The sequence below is a fragment of the Salvia hispanica genome, chromosome 4 (genome assembly GCF_029641045.1).
Source record: "Salvia hispanica isolate PSC_SH4W2 chromosome 4, Shi_PSC_v1, whole genome shotgun sequence".
Classification (NCBI taxonomy): Eukaryota; Viridiplantae; Streptophyta; class Magnoliopsida; order Lamiales; family Lamiaceae; genus Salvia; species Salvia hispanica.
Window position 1 is genome coordinate 52,763,912 of NC_142695.1, and position 16,391 is coordinate 52,780,302.

The window sequence follows — 16,391 nt, forward strand, 5'->3', positions numbered from 1 at the left end:
CAAAACGCTGAAAACAGATAAAGTACAAAGGCAATATTGAAAATTATGAAGTGATGTGATTCCAAGTGCTTTCTGGTTGAAATTATTTTCGACAATTGTTATTCAACCGAAAAAAATGAGGAATAAATTATTGTATGCTACACTATATCAGATCAAAAGAGTTTCCAGGTGAAAAAAAAAGCAAAGAATATAAACTAAAAGCTATAATACAGACATCTGATTCAGTTCCTCAGGCTCCTTCGAACAGCAGATAAAAAGACACTCTGTAGGTCGGTTCAATCAAGGCGCTAACCATCAACAATGAACTGATCTTCTTGGTTATCATCCCCCTCGACCCGTGCATCACCATGAACCATACCATTCACATGGTGCATGTTCTGTATCATCTGCGACATATAATGGCTACTCGCTCCAGCGTGATCAGAGAGTGCCGAGGGATGGCCAGTCCACTGTGAAACAATTCCAATCAACTGACTGGTAAGATTCTGTTGCTCGTGGATTATCCTCGCCTGAATCTGGCCTATTTCAGCTCGGTGTTGACTCAACGTCTCATCCATCCTCTTCTTCCATTCTGATCTCCTCCGGTTCATCCTCTCCTCCCATTCCCTCTGGTTCCTTAACTCCTCGTCTCTTCTTCTTCTCTCTCGCTCTTCATTCTCCCTCTCCATAGCTTCCCATTCTTGAATCCACTTCCTCCTTAACTTGTCCCTATTGTTCTCCCTAACTTCTCGATCCTTCTCCATTTCTTCCCACTTCCTCTCACGCTCTTTCTCCATCTCCATCCGGAGCTGGTCCCTTCTTTGCCTCTCCCTCTCTCTCTCCCCCTCACGCTGCTCACTCCGAGCTTCCATCTCCTTCAAGCTCCCCAGCTGGTTAAAAAGGAAACCCCACGCTTTCTTCTCCATCCCTTTCAACACCTTCCTCTTCTTCCTCATATCCGGCTCTATAGCTTCACATACAAATCTCGCACCAGCATCTTCCCTCATACAAGCATCACTCTTACTCCCTCCGTTGTAATTGTCTTCCCCCTCCTCCCCATCATAATCAAACTCCAAATCCATCACCCCATTCTCAACCCCATCAATCCCAGCCACGAAACCCCCTTCCCCCACCTCCCCCAGCTGCCCGAACGGGATGATATCATCCCCTTCGTAACAATCATTCCCCCCTCCAACCCCATCATTGCTTGCAAACACAAGTGGCACATCCCCAAACACCTCCTTATACCTAAGAAAGTTGGACCAATGTGTAATCCCTTCCAACCAATCAAACTCATCCTCGCCCGACCCCCTAATCGAAGACTCGGGCTTCTTGATCTTCTGCTTAACTAGGGCATACTGATGCCTCATGTTCTGCACCTTCGTAGACACATCTTTCCAACTCCATTGCCACGGATACGACACCGGGTCTCGGACATGGTGCACAGAATTCACATGTAAAGCAATAGGCCTATATTTCTTCTCCCTAGTTTTCATCTTAGATAAAGTCCCATCACAAGTCATATCGCCATACTTATCTATTAGAGTCCTCTCCTCTGCCTCAGTCCATTTCTTTCTTCTTGGCTGAGGCGTCATCACTCTCTATCCCACTACACTACACCCAACTAAAACTACTACAAAGCTCAATTTCATCAAATAAAAAAACTAAAAAAACCCATAAAATCATTTGCATAACAACAAAAGCCCAGATCAAGATTCCTCACAGCGAGAGGGAAAAATGGTTGCTTGACCCCACTGTGTGAAAAAACGTGTTTAAATGTGCGTGCTCAGCCATCAAGAATCACGGGAAGTTGCTAAAAAAACTTACCTTTAGTTGAGAGATGGGGAGCGAACTGGAATTGGAGGGCGGAGGTGAACGGACGGAGAGGACAGGAGAATTATTGGGAAAGTTTTTGCTAAATTTTGTCGATGGGTGTGAAAGTGAAAGTATATTCATCAGGGACTGAAAGGGAATTTTTGGTGTTCATTGGGTGCAAATGTGAAAATATTGGTAATGTTTGGAGCAGAAAGTCCATAGACAGTTTTCAACTCAGCCATTGGTCAGAATTTTGATTTGTCCTTTGAAAATCAATATTAAATATATTGAAATTTAGATTTATTTGCATTTATTCTATGATTATTCTGAAATGGTAGTTTCAAAATCAAAATTTAAACGTCATCGTCGATGATTAAGAAATTTATTGATAAACAGAACGAATTCATTTGGTTTATGAACATCAACAATATATTAAAATAGAGGGACGGATCTGGATCATAGGGTTTTTTTTTGGTAATTTGGCCAATATATATTTAAATTTCATCAACTCAAATTTGAAGAATTACTAATATTAATATAAATTTAACTTCAGGTTTCTCCTTCAAATACCCAAAAAACACATTACTTCCATTAAGTTAAAAAATTACTTCATAATACATAAATTGTTAAAGTTGTTATTTATTGTTTCTATTTCTTCTTTCATCCATACAAAATGGTTGAGACTCTCAAAAGCTCCATGTTTGCTCCATTTATTCTCTGCCCGACCCCACCTAGCTCCACTCCTGACCCTGTGGTTCGGCAATGGCCAAGCTCCTGCTGGCGGCGACTTGGCCTATATGGGCTCCGTCGCTTGCCCACCACCACTTTGTATGTTGCACATCAAAATTGTGGATACATGAAACTAGAACTGCACTTGCTTAAATTAGAATGGACAGGACGAGCGCCAAGTCACCTATGCTACAAAAATATACAGGTCGAATATTGTATCTCTCCATGACATGCGACACCGGTGGGGCAGCACAACATCGATGCCTTGTACCTACAAGATCAAATAGGTCAGACGAAAGGGCTAGGAAAGATTAGTGGTGGCATGTCACAGGAATAAGATACCATACCCGGCCATATCAAGAGGCAGATGCCGAGGATAACTCTGGCAATGGCTGGCTCTCTTCAACCAGCAGTTAACGAGCGAGAATCAGTAAGGAATCACATATGGCAGAGCACAAACATCAGCTGATTTGATATGTACAGCTTCAGACCATACTTGCAGATCTTCCTTGACCCCGGCTGGTTCTAACTTGGGCTTATTTGGATGGCCGTTTTTGCTTAATAACCATTCTTGGTCGTCTTCCTCGGACCAGTCTCCCACTGTGGGAACTGCTAAGATCTGACTTAGATACTTGGAATCGGGATGTGGAGGCCTCCTTGATGCTTCAGCAGCATGGTCCTTTATTTTATGCATTTTGGGAGGCTCATTTACATTGCTAGGAGCAGGATCTGGCGTCTTTGGAGGTACAAAAATTTGATGGTTAAGCTTGTTAACACCAGAAGGATGATTAGGTTTAGATGGAGATGGTTTCTTGGCTTCATTTATACCATTGTTCAACTGGCCACCGTGATCCGACCAAACTTTGTTTGGAATATTATGCTTACCAGAAGAGAATTTAGTGGATATTCTTCCATTCTCTGTTGTGGAAAGCCTTTGAACTTTATTAGGCCTAATTTCACCATCTGTAAATTAAGCAGCAGTGATTATTTTAAACAAAAAGGTAAATCACATATGCAATTACAAACATGTGCATAGATAGAATCCAAACAATTATTCTCATTTCCTAACATAGTGAAATAAAATAATGAGCATTGACTAAAAGAACTCACCATGAAGAAAACCATTAGTGTCCATGTCTTTCCGCTTCTTGATACTCGCTTCATTAGTAGCAGCACCGACAACATCCTCGTGCAAATTTTCATTTTTACCAAAAGTAGCATCAACAAGATATTTTTTTCCGGAATTTAGGGATTCGCTTTTCTTGTTTTCTATGTTTGCATTAGCCGCCTCCTTTTTCATCTCCTTCTCCCTGTGTTTATCCTTTCTATGGCTTTTCTTATCCCTGTCTTTCTGTTTGTCTCCCTGCTTATTATTACCCCATGCTTCCTTGTACTTCTCTTTGTCCTCCAACCTTGAGTCATTTTGTACTTCCAGTGGTCTAGGAATCCCTTCATTTTTACTTTTGGCAACTCCGAGGTTTTGGACCGTCGCCTTTCCAGTAAACACGCCATCATTGCATCCTTGCAACTCAACTTTCTTAACATGGAAGCTCTTACCTCCATCGTTATTCCTAGGTGCTGCCCCTTGATCCCTTTTGCCCACATTGGCGACTCTCTGAAGAAACTGGCTCCCTCCACCCTTTTCCTCATCTTGGATCCACCCGTTCAGTTCCTGTACTGATCTTGCTCCATTGGTTGTTTGGGAGGGCAAGATGCTCTGTGAAGGCTTCTTTCCATTTTGACCGTGCAATAAGGGGGAACATTTCCCTTCATCCTCAAAACGGCTATGTTTGTTGTGCCATTCAGGTTGGAGGTTCTCTCCACTTCTTTCCTCAAGCTTCCTAGAAACAGTTGATTCTTCCGAGACACTACTTTTATCTTTATCCTTTCCCCGGTCCTCTTTCTCCCTTTTCTTATCCCTGTGTTTTTCTTTTTTGTCCTTGTGCTTCCCTTTGCGGTCTTTCTTGTCTCTGTGTTTTTCCTTTCCATCCTTCTCCTTCTTTTCCTTGTCTTTCTTCCTCTCCCTATCTTTTTTCTCCTTCTTCTCTTTGTGCTCTTTGGGTTTAGCCTGGAACCAAAAATCATAAGCAATAAAGTAACTATCTCTATGAGACTTCACATTATGCAGAGGCTACCAAAGGATAACAATGAAACTTAATAATACAAGAGAGAGTTATTCCAAGCAATCTCAAATTTAATTCTATGCTCTTCCAGGTGTAAAATTAAATTTCTTACTCATTATATCTAAAACACAGAGGAAATCACAAAGAATGTTTGTCCTATCAACTTTTCCTACACTTATCTGTTCTGGCTTAGTAAATTTATAGTGGGAAGGAGAAATGAATGGCCAAATCATCAAATCAATAAAATTTATTGGAATACTAAGACCAGTTGTCATTTACATTTCAACAACATGAACATCTGATTCTATTTCTGAAAACTGGCGCCGACGAGAAGGCATATTTCATTGATAACAAAGGAACATTAATGTGGAGTGTATATGTGTTCGTCGAGCATAAATGAAACAGCTCATCCTCCCAATAACTGGGGCCTCTATTATATGTGCATACTGAGCTACTAAAGAAAATGAGCTAGGAGAAAAGGAGACAATTCCCTAAATTTGGATTCAAATATAGCAAGATAGAAAACACATCAGTGCAAGAATAAATTAGAGTATGAGAAAATATAATATCAATGGTTGGTCATTTCCAATGCTTGGAACACAATCAAATTTGCATTGAGTATCGTTTATACTCAAGTCAGACTTACGTCAGATATCAGATTTTATTATGAGGTTGAATAAATCTAACAACTAAACTAAATCACTGATGTATTTACCCAGTTGTATATTTACATTGTGACATGTACTACTCACTCACTGATCCAAACCTATAACTTAAGCTATATGAAGCCCGAGATTAACTTTGCCTTACACAATCTGTGTTCTAGATCATTAGATACAAAATTCCCAACCATAACAGTTGAAGCTCGTTCTCGCCATAAAATGAGATTAATTAAATGGAAGTAATACAGAACGCCTTAGTTCTGAAGTTACTTTTATGCCCCTTTAGGAATAGCAAAAAAAATATCATGTTCAGAATCCTACTCTGAAATCCAGCATTGATTTATTCCTTCTTATAACATCATTAAATCAACACCTACTTTCACTTATGTCTCAACACGATAATGGTGTCTTCGCAGGAGTTGGGTTTCAACAAAAAAAATCGAGTCAGCACAACTACCAGACATGATTTCTGATTTTACACTGCGTCAGCTAAATTACTCTAAAATTCAATGTAAGGGGATGGAGCATTCACTACCAAGAAAGAGAGCATCGTCTTTCTGTTGTTATCAAACGTAACAATAGTTTTCAGATAACATGCGTTTTCCACCACTAATGAACTGAGAACTATCTCACAGGCTCATTACAACTTCGCAGCAAAGAGGAACTAATAGTGCATAAAATGATAATCAATTCAGCCGCATTAAATATATAACTAAGTTTCCAAGCATGACACGAAAAACACCCAAGGACGTCCACATACACAGCCTTAATAAAGAAATGCTATCATATCAGTAAACATCATACGAAAACGCCGAAACTGATGATGAATGAACAGACCTCTTTAAGCAGAACCACATCTTCTGGTAGATGCTTTCTTTCATATCCCGGTGGAGGAAATGGAAAGCAGCGAGACATTGGACGCTTTCCCGCAACAAACAAAATAGCTACAACCAAGAAAATTATAGTCTTGAATTACTTCCCTCGTATAGCTGAGTTCCAATATGGGAACAGACCCGCGTTTAAATTTCTGTCCATTAACCATGTCCCCCACACATTGATTTCTAGATTAGAGATCTTCCATATGACCTCTCTTTTCAACTGATCCAACCACCCACCAAACAATGATAATCAAGATCAAGCTCAAACCCGTGCAGATTACCCTTGAGCTTCAACACAAAGGCCTCTAAGCGACGAACAGAAAATGACTGAAAACTATATACAATAACCAAAATCACAGCCAACGAAGGAGCAACAGCAAATTAGTTGGCAAAATTGTTGCTAATCCACCATAAACTTAACACTTTTGACTTAGCTTGTTTCTGAGAAAAATGGAAGGCAACCAGCTAAAGGATCAAGTTATGGCAGCTTACTAAGCAAATGGAGGCTGATGATCATGGCCTTCACCTCGTCAACCTTGTAGTCAAAATCCAAAATTCGATCCCAAATAAATCTCGAAATCTCAGTACCAATTTCAATGAGGGTAACTCTATCTGTGAAAACAATCTGCCTCCATAGCCCCTTTGAAGAAATGGCACACTGAAAATTAATACTTAATCTGATCAAATCGAAAACCCTAGAAAAACTCAGGCTTCGGCAAACCAATACCCAATCCCCAAAACCCCAAATTTCCAAATGAGCAGAGAGCGCGTTTGAGTTCACTTGATCAAGAGGAGAATCAATTCTGCTAGAGAAACGACAATCGAAAACACAATACTTTTCAGCTGAATACAAGCAGATGATATGCTTTCCGTCAATACAATTTACTTCACTCACGGTTCCTCAATTTCGAAAACCCCAAATCAAAAGAATCGACATTTAGCTCAATAAGCACCTCAATATTCAAGCCGAGTTCAATTTGATTCCCAGTAGAAAACGAAGAGCATTTGCAGAAATGCCACAAGATCTCAGCTTTCCTTCTTTCACAGTATTTCCCAATCTCAATCAATCAGGCTAACAGTTCAGCTTCGTCTCCAGATATACGGAAGCACATGGAAGGGGCGTGTGTATATATGGTTATGCAAGCTAGTTTCCTCTGTGAGAGAAGTGAGAAGGGAGAGAACATGGAGAGTTATTAAATGATATTCTCGTTTATTATTTGGATATATACGTATAAATTTTAGAGAGAGAGAGAGGAGAAAGACATCCCTGTATGCGCCATGTGCGTGTGTGTGCGTCTCCACGGGACAAGGCTCGCTGCACCCACATACCGGTGTCCGTGCCACGTGTACAACAATAGGTTTGGAGATTTTTTTTTTTTTTTTGGAAATGAAATGGTTTCCAATTTATTGTACTCCCTATACATGTAAGTTGCCAAGGATATGAGTTGAAATAGTTATTAATTTCTCTATATAAGTGTGTTAGTTGCTAGAAATAGTTATTAATTTCTCTATATAAGTGTGTTAGTTGCTAGAGGATATGAGTTTTTTGAGTATGTATTAACGCGCTTTATATCGAAGTAAGATGTTAAAACTTAAAACTATTGTATACGTTGTGCCTATTACTTTAATGCGTGGAACGGTGGAAGAGCAACTAATGTGTAGTCTAATTAGAATCCACCATATAATTATCTACATACAGCATAAAAAAATGAAAATCATAATTTTTAAAGTTTTTATTGCTCAATGCTGTAGATGTCATAATAGAAGAATAAGCATGGATTAGTATAGAATTCGTACGTATCATTGTAGTTGATGTAATTTTTAAGTACATTAAGGAACGAGTGTTTTATAATATAACATAAAAAACAATGAACTAGATAAGTGAGAAGAATATACAAACATGATAGTATGATACAAAGTAAAATAAATAATTGAAAAAATCTTAAAATAAGAGAGATTACATGTTATGATTTCTAACATGAGAATCCTTCAAATATAATAAGACAACTAAAAAGAAATGCAACGAAACTCTAGAGATGAAGGGAGTATTATTGCTATGACAGTTGATATTGTTGAAAAAATTGTGAGTTCCAATCAAGTCAAACTTTTATAGTAATAATTTTTATACACGTGTAGCATTTATATCCACAATAAAATAGTTAATTTATATCATAAAAATATCCGTCTATCAATATAAGATCAAGTCTAATCGAGTACAAGTTTTAACAAATGTAGTCCTAGTAGTCGATAGAAAAAGTTAGTGGATGGTAAATCCTATTTTTATATTATTAATTTTATGGTGAAATAAAGGTAGTGGAATGTAGAGTCAATTACCAAAATTGTTAAAATTAAAGAAATGACACGTTTATTAGACGAATGAAAATGACAAAATGAGTCATTATTGATGAATGAAGAGGTTTTATTACTATTTGTTGAATATTTATCACAATTATATTTTTATTTTATTTTTTCCTTTTTTTTATTTTGTGAATGACGCATTTCGTAGGGTAAGAGTATGTAATTAAGATTCCTAATATGCATTAGTCATATTAATAGGATATATTCATAGGGCCGCATCAGAGTGTCCTCTTATTTAGAATCATAGCGTACATCCAATCTGGTGTTGCTATCTGGCACAAAACATGCAATATTTTAAATACAAAAATGCAATCTAGTTGTATATGCATTTCCGCAAATTGCATTTTAGTTGTATGTAAATTGCATTTTATAGTGTTGAGTTTTGCATTTTCACATAAATTGTATTTTATATTGTTAAGTTTTGCATTTTCACATATATAAATGCAATATGTCTATATATAAAATGCAAATTAAACAGTCAATATCTAAAATGCAAAACTCAACAATAAAAAATGCAATCTGCCGAAATTCATTTATAACTTCTACAAATATATATTGCAATTTAGTGTTTAGAATATTGCATTTTTTGTGCCATATGGCAGCACCGGATTGGATGTACGTTGTAATTTTAAATTTAGTTGTTATACTAGTACATCCCTATATTCGTATTCATATGGTAAATATTGTTCAAAAATAAAATATTTGTTCATTGGATCTTATGATCTAACGTTTAGATTAATGTCACATGTCATCTAATAGTGTAGTCTATTAATCTAATAATGCAACTTAGCTAATAATATGGGGTACCTATTTTAGTAAAATAATATAGCATTTTAGTCTAATAAGGTAGTTTAGCTAATAATGTAGGAGTAACATCTTAGTCTAATTATGCAGCTTATTATAATCATCCAATCCAAGGATCTAGGGACTATGAATTGTGTTGGCGTTTTGTGAGTACTAATGAGATGTGAGGACCTTGATGCACCCCTTAATAATAATAATAATAATAATAAAATAACAACAACAACAACAACAACAACAACAACAACAACAACAACAGCAGCAACAACAGCAACAACAACAACAGCAGCAACAACAGACAGCAACAGCACCAGCACCAGCAGCAGCACCAGCAGCAGCACCAGCAGCAGCACCAGCAGCAGCACCAGCAGCAGCAGCACCAGCAGCAGCAGCACCAGCAGCAGCAGCACCCCAGCAGCAGCAACAACAACAGCAGCAACAACAACAACAACAACAACAACAACAACAACAACAACAACAACAACAACAACAACAACAACAACAACAACAACAACAACAACAACAACAACAATAATAATAATAATAATAACTAACCAAAATAATAATAATGATAACTAACCAAAATAAAACTACATAGGCAAATGGAGTAATAATAATATAAGTATATAACTAACCAAAGTAAAACTACTACTGGGGATGTCAATGTAGCCCGCAATCCGTGTGCTGGCCCGATTAGCCAGCCAAATTTATAGGGTTAGGGCTGAATATTTATAGCCCGATAAAATTACAGTCTGATTAGCCCGCATCCGATTAACATGCAACCCGTTAGGGCCAGACCCAAAAACCCGATAAAATTTATATTGTTTAATTTGTTTGACTCTACTTCGACACTGCATTGGTTATTTTATAATGTAGATTACTAAAAAAATAACTTTTATTTTATATTATTAATTTTTTATTAACATAATAATAGATAAATAAATTAAAAATTTCAAATTTACTAAAAAATATATTTAAATTTCTAAAACGTGCTTTAAAATTTCTTGATGTTTATGTTTTATTTTGCATAAATCTCAAATATTAATATTTGATTATGTTTATGTTTGAGTTTAAGCATATATATCTCAAATTTATCATGCTTAAATATTTTACTTAAAAAAAAAAAATCACCATTATTTAGTGGATTGATCGCATGTTAATTTTATCGGTAGTAATCCGATTAATCCGCTGGGCCAGCCCGAAACCCAAGCTTTTAGGGTTAGGGTTGAACTTTTATAACCCGAAAAAATCACAGTCCGATTAGCCCGTACTCAATTGACCCGCAACCCGGTGGGCTGGCCCGATTAGCATCCCTAACTACTACTAGTATGAATTAATAAAATAATAATAATAAAATAATAATAATAATAATAATAATAATAATAATAATAATAATAATAATAATAATAATAAAACAAATGAATAACTAATTCAATGCATAACCCAAAAGCGGATACAGCATAGGTAATGGAGCCCTAACCGCAGGAAAAATAACTGTAGTGGAGATATTTTCGTAGTTTCAGCTCCAATCTGATTAATATATTCCTTTAAACCCTTCACTTGATAGCAGTAGCCGCTCCGTAAAACCCTTCTATTCCAAGAGGTATCTTTCTTCTGATTTCGCAGACTAAATTATTTTTCTGATAGCTTTTTTCTCAGATCTATTCATTTCTGCATGTGTTAATCTTCATATGCGTCAGAGATCTTTGTTTTAGTTACAGAATATAAAACTTTCATTTAGTTTTTCGTCCTCTGAGAAGTGTGAATTTTTTAATATTTTTTTCGATTTATGTCATTTGTTTATCTATGCCAAGGTGCGATTTATGTATTTTGTATGCCATGAGTGATCTGTGTGATGATATGAGGCCTAGAACATACTCTAATTTTCACCAGATGTTTTTTTATTTTTGTATGGTTCACGACATAAGAAGAGGTGAAATGTTTTATGCTCGTGATTTGCGCTTCTATAGCAATTTGTTTCTTGTTTTTTGACAGATTGGTGCTTGAATCAGTTTATCTTGAGTTATCTGTTTCTGACTAGAATTGGATTGTCATGGCTTCTTGATTGATTACGATCTTATTTGTAAACAGATGTACATGTTTGTTGAGATATTTGACTATATAGTTGTTTAATTCAGCTTCTAACGCATATGGCTTGCTTCAACAAAGTTGGAACCATGCTAAGGCAGAGCATATCTGCCTCTTGTGCATTGAGTGGACAACCCTCGATGTTTAATGCTATGCGCCTCATGTCCACCAAGCTTTTCATTGGAGGTTTTTCTTTCTGAAATTTCACATTTATAGCTTTGTTTGTGTGTGACATGTATTTGTGTTATGATCTCATATTCATGTCCTGTGTTTTCCTCTGATAGGGCTTTCTTATCAAACTGATGATCAGTCTCTCAGAGATGCTTTTTCTAGCTTCGGAGAAGTTGACTCTGGTGAGTCGAATAGAGTAGCTGTTATTTCCTATTTGTGTACGTTCCCAAGTTTGTTGAAAGGCATGTTGCAGGGACCAAGTATCTTGATGTCTCTATGCTCATAAGGTCTTGTTCAGCATGTATTTCCCAAATCTTACGATGAGCCCTATTAGTTTTGGTTTTGTCTGTGTGTTTGTCTGTGGATATAAAATGGCAACACTATCCTGTACTTAAATGAACGCTGACAATGATGTGTCTGTTTGGCTTGTTTTAAATCCATATTCCATGTGATATAGGCGGATGTTGTAGGTCACTGGCTCTGTTAGTTGGAGCATTAGATAAAGTGTTTAATGGACTAAAATATAGAGTACTGTGACTTTTTGCTTGAAGTAGTTTCTTCCTTTTATATATTGACTTAGCTGTCTGTATGCAGTAAGAATTATCGTTGACAGAGACACTGGAAGATCGAGAGGGTTTGGTTTTGTAAATTTCACTTGTGAAGAGGCTGCTAACTCAGCCATATCAGCAATGGATGGACAGGTTAAATTCTGAATGCTAGAAGTAACTGCTAAGCAATCTTTACAGCATTCGTTTTGCATTGACTCTAACATTGTCTGATTCACGTGTTGTCACTTCCCTATAGGAACTGAATGGCAGGAACATCCGCGTAAGCCAGGCAACAGAGAGACCTCCACGCAGTAACTATGGCGGGGGCGGTGGTGGTTATGGAGGCAACAGCTTTAGCCGCGGTGGTGGTGGTGGTGGTTATGGAGGCGGGTATGGCAACAGAGATGAGAGTTACTAGTCTACATATTGCTTGCTTCGTTATTTTTGGCACTACTAGTTCAGTAATCAAGTTACAAACTTGCACTGTTTTTCCCTCACAATGTTCCTTTGCTTTCTGCAACTTGTAATAATTGGAGGATGATTTTTAGTTTGCTATGCTTCTCAGTTTTCCTCAAGCATTTTACTGCAGCTTCTACTTTCTGTCACGTTGAGCACTAAAATGTTAAACAATTACACTGTGTTCATTAAATATGAAATGTTTTTTATTGGTAGTCCTAGGGATGCATTTTCTAAAATAAAAATAATATCATTTTTATTTTATTCTCTTTTCGCTTAATTTTTAAAATAATAAAGAAATCTCGAGTTGAAAAACAAATGTTTTATATTTAGTAAGATTTGCATGTAATGTAAGACTTTTCGTGTGATATAAAATTAGATTACCAAAATTATAGTTATAGGAACAAGATGTTATAATAAAAACAATATTCTATAGTGGAAAACTTTCCACCTCAAATTTTGATTAACTTCAACTTCGTAGGAACATAAGGAAATTTGATGACATTGGAAAACAACTTTGGCACATCATATATTGCCTGTTCTTTTAGTTATTTTAGACATACATAATTCAAAATCAGAAGAGCCTAATAGTTGAACTCAAGGGAAAACACACAAATCGAAAACAGAGAAACTTAAAAATGAGGAGTTAATGCATCACATCAGTCTTTGTACTTCATCTCTGACATGAGGAAGCCGGGCATCTCGAATGAAGAGGAGAATTTCTCAACATCAATCTTGAGCTCTTCGATGTCTTTGTTGTTCACTAGGCCCTTGTTGAAGTCTTTCAGTAGTTTACCGTGCTCCTTCTGGATCTTCAGTGTCACGGTCACAGCCCGGTGGAGGAATTCAGCAATCTGCTCGAAGTCTTTCTCGACTAACCCTCTCGATGTCATGGCAGGAGCACCTGCAATACAAAAACTCACTCATCAGTAACAGCGGAAACTAAGACAAAGAAACTAAGCTCTCATTCGAATAATACAATACTGATACGTACCAATGCGAACACCTCCAGGAGCCAAGGCACTGCTGTCACCAAACACGGCATTCTTGTTAACAGTAATGTTGCACAGATCACAGAGTTTCTCAACTTTGTTTCCTGCAAAACAACAGCCGGATGTAAACGAAAGAGCTCAACAATCACTTGTGTCTTACAAACAAACTAGATTCAGATCCGTGATCCCATACCAGTTAGCCCAAGAGGACGGAGATCCCACAGAACCAAGTGGTTCTCGGTTCCACCAGTGACGAGATTGTATCCTTTGCTGATCAGATAATTCCCAAGAGCCACTGCGTTCGCCCTGACTTGCTTTGCATACGCCTTGAAACCAGGGGTCATGACCTGCTTTAGGGCCACAGCGAGGGCACCAATTTGGTGGTTATGGGGGCCACCCTGAAGGGATGGGAAGACGGCGAAATTGATCTTATCCTCAAAATCGTAAACTGCACCCTCAGGCTGCCCCTTTTTGGCTGGCTTCGGACCCTTCCTGTAGAATATCATGCCCGCCCTTGGACCCCTCAGACTCTTGTGGGTGGTGGTCGTTACCAAGTCGCAGTACTCAAATGGATCAGCCGCTTCCTATAACAATCAACCATAGCAGTGAGAATCACCAATACTAACAAAAAGTCTCAAGGCAAAAGCACGAAATGAAATTAACATGCAGATCCAAACTCCATCACCAGTTGTAATCAACTGCATTATGCAGATCTATTAGTATATTGAGTATTTCATCTAAATCAAACATATACATGCAACTGAAGAACCATTGAAATTTGAAAATGCACATATCTCTGATTCCACAATACAAACTCCATCACCAGTTGTAATTAACAGCATTATGCAGATTCTATTACTCTAAATCAAACATACATGCAACTGAAGCACCAGTGGAAATGCGAAGATCTCAGATTCCACAGCACAAAACGCAAATGTATATGCAGAGCAAATTGAATAGTAAAGTTCATAACAACTAAGTCAGATCGAGATCGAATGATAACGCACCTGAGCAGCAACGAGGCCGCTAATGTGCGCCATATCGCAGAGCAGAAGCGCGCCGCACTTATCAGCAACCGATCTGAACCTCTTGTAATCCCAATCCCTAGGGTAAGCACTCCCTCCGCAGATAATCAACTTAGGCCTGAAGTCAAGCGCCTTCTCCTCCAACCTATCGTAATCAATGTACCCGGTCTTCGAATCAACCTTGTACGGCAGGCTCTCGAAGTAGATCGAGGTGGCGCTGATCTTCTTACCGCCGGAGGTGTAGTACCCGTGCGTGAGATGGCCGCCGGATGGCAGATCCAGCCCCATGATCCGGTCGTGCGGGTTGAGAACCGCCGTGTAGGCGGCGAAGTTCGCCGGTGAGCCGCTGTAGGGCTGGACATTGACGCCCCAACTGGCCGGGTCGAGGCGGTAGGCCTGGAGGGCGCGAGAGCGGGTGAGGTTCTCGATCTGGTCGATGTACTCGTTGCCGCCGTAGTAGCGGTTGCCAGGCATGCCCTCGGAATACTTGTTGGTGAGCGCGCTGCCGAGAGCTTCAATCACCGCGAAGGAGGTGAAATTCTCGGAGGCGATGAGCTCGATGCCGCGGCACTGGCGGCGCTTCTCCTTCTCGATGAGGTCGTGGATCTCGGGATCCACGGCGGCGAGAGGAGTGTTTCCCCATTCTGATACGGCGTCCATGATTGGAATCGGAGGTGGTGGAATGGAGGTGGTGAGGTGGTCAGTTTGGATCTGATTTAATAAATTAGGAATTTGGTGAGGTTGGTGAATATGTTTGGACTATTATACCCTTGTGGTGGGTGAGAGGGCTTTTTAGTAATTCATTAGTGTTGCTGATAATTCACCATGATTAATTAACTCATTGTGTTAATGTCAGTGTAAGATTACCAACTCCCTGGATGAAGAGGCTTTGAAAACAGTGGAAAAAAATAAATATTTCCTGTGGAATTATGATAGTGTTACTCCTCCTCACAAATTTTAATGTAAAATTAGTAAAATTGAAAAGTTAAAAAAAATAATTTAAGTATATTTTTATTAATGAAAAAAATAGAATTATTCTTATTAGGTGGACTTGAAATTAAATTAAGCTTTGCAATTTGAATTATCAGTTCATGGATAGGCCGCCTATAGATCGTGACGAATTAGCATAGTTTAATGGTTAAAATGTATTTTCTTCACTGTCTAAAAATGGTAGCAGTATAATTATTGGAAAAATAATAAAATGGAAATCGAGCTACTATTAATTTGATAAAATAGATCCTGTAGATGTCGCCATGATGTCAACATATTGTGGAGTAGGATTTTTATAGCTGTACAAAATTTCCTTATTGCAAACAATAATTTACTTTTGGGATTAAAATATGTGAAATAAGAATTCAAAAGTTTGGTGTTGTTTTTAAAGTTCTAATCAAATTGAAGAAATGCCATGTGATATTTTCTCATCGGGTCCTTTTCCCATTGGAGTCACGACAGTTACTAAATCCCACCAAACACACCAAATATGAAAAATATGTTGTCTTCTAAATTCATTTTTCTTCTTAGACAATATTCTATAAAATAGGTAACCTTACCTATCCCTGAATAAAATTAGTGCAATCGTGAGGCAAAATAAACCTATCATGATTCATAACCAATGATGACTACAGTAATGATAGAAGATTTCCTTACCTTAAAAAAATTAAAATCATACTATAATCAACAAAAATGGTGAAGCCTTGACTTACCAACTTCGTGGTTTATTCTGAATTTATATATTGCTAATCAAATTATTACCCTCTTGGTTTGCA

The 16,391-nt window shown here is 37.9% G+C and overlaps 4 protein-coding genes across 4 annotated transcripts; 1 reads left to right on the plus strand and 3 right to left on the minus strand.

Annotated features, from left to right (window-relative positions):
• Positions 1–36: 36 nt before the first annotated feature.
• On the minus strand, positions 37–1,954 carry LOC125195652 (uncharacterized). Its single transcript, XM_089057366.1, has one exon. The coding sequence runs from the start codon at positions 1,572–1,574 to the stop codon at positions 288–290; it is 1,287 nt and encodes a 428-aa protein (XP_088913492.1). The 5' UTR covers positions 1,575–1,954; the 3' UTR covers positions 37–287.
• Positions 1,955–2,361: 407 nt separating this feature from the next.
• On the minus strand, positions 2,362–7,390 carry LOC125195651 (uncharacterized). The gene is made up of 4 exons (XM_089057365.1): positions 6,146–7,390; positions 3,634–4,591; positions 2,871–3,486; positions 2,362–2,794 (listed from the first exon to the last, which is right to left on the minus strand). Exons 1-3 carry the CDS (start codon positions 6,221–6,223, stop codon positions 2,951–2,953), a joined length of 1,572 nt encoding a protein of 523 aa, XP_088913491.1. The 5' UTR covers positions 6,224–7,390; the 3' UTR covers positions 2,362–2,794; positions 2,871–2,950.
• A 3,417-nt stretch (positions 7,391–10,807) lies between these two features.
• LOC125192276 (glycine-rich RNA-binding protein 4, mitochondrial-like) lies at positions 10,808–12,727 on the plus strand. Its single transcript, XM_048089803.2, has 5 exons — positions 10,808–10,948; positions 11,484–11,619; positions 11,718–11,786; positions 12,199–12,305; positions 12,409–12,727. The coding sequence occupies exons 2-5, from the start codon at positions 11,496–11,498 to the stop codon at positions 12,568–12,570; spliced, it is 462 nt and encodes a 153-aa protein (XP_047945760.2). The 5' UTR covers positions 10,808–10,948; positions 11,484–11,495; the 3' UTR covers positions 12,571–12,727.
• Positions 12,728–13,036: 309 nt separating this feature from the next.
• On the minus strand, positions 13,037–15,330 carry LOC125195856 (serine hydroxymethyltransferase 4). The gene is made up of 4 exons (XM_048094113.2): positions 14,608–15,330; positions 13,794–14,184; positions 13,603–13,704; positions 13,037–13,512 (listed from the first exon to the last, which is right to left on the minus strand). The coding sequence occupies exons 1-4, from the start codon at positions 15,283–15,285 to the stop codon at positions 13,268–13,270; spliced, it is 1,416 nt and encodes a 471-aa protein (XP_047950070.2). The 5' UTR covers positions 15,286–15,330; the 3' UTR covers positions 13,037–13,267.
• Positions 15,331–16,391: the final 1,061 nt, after the last annotated feature.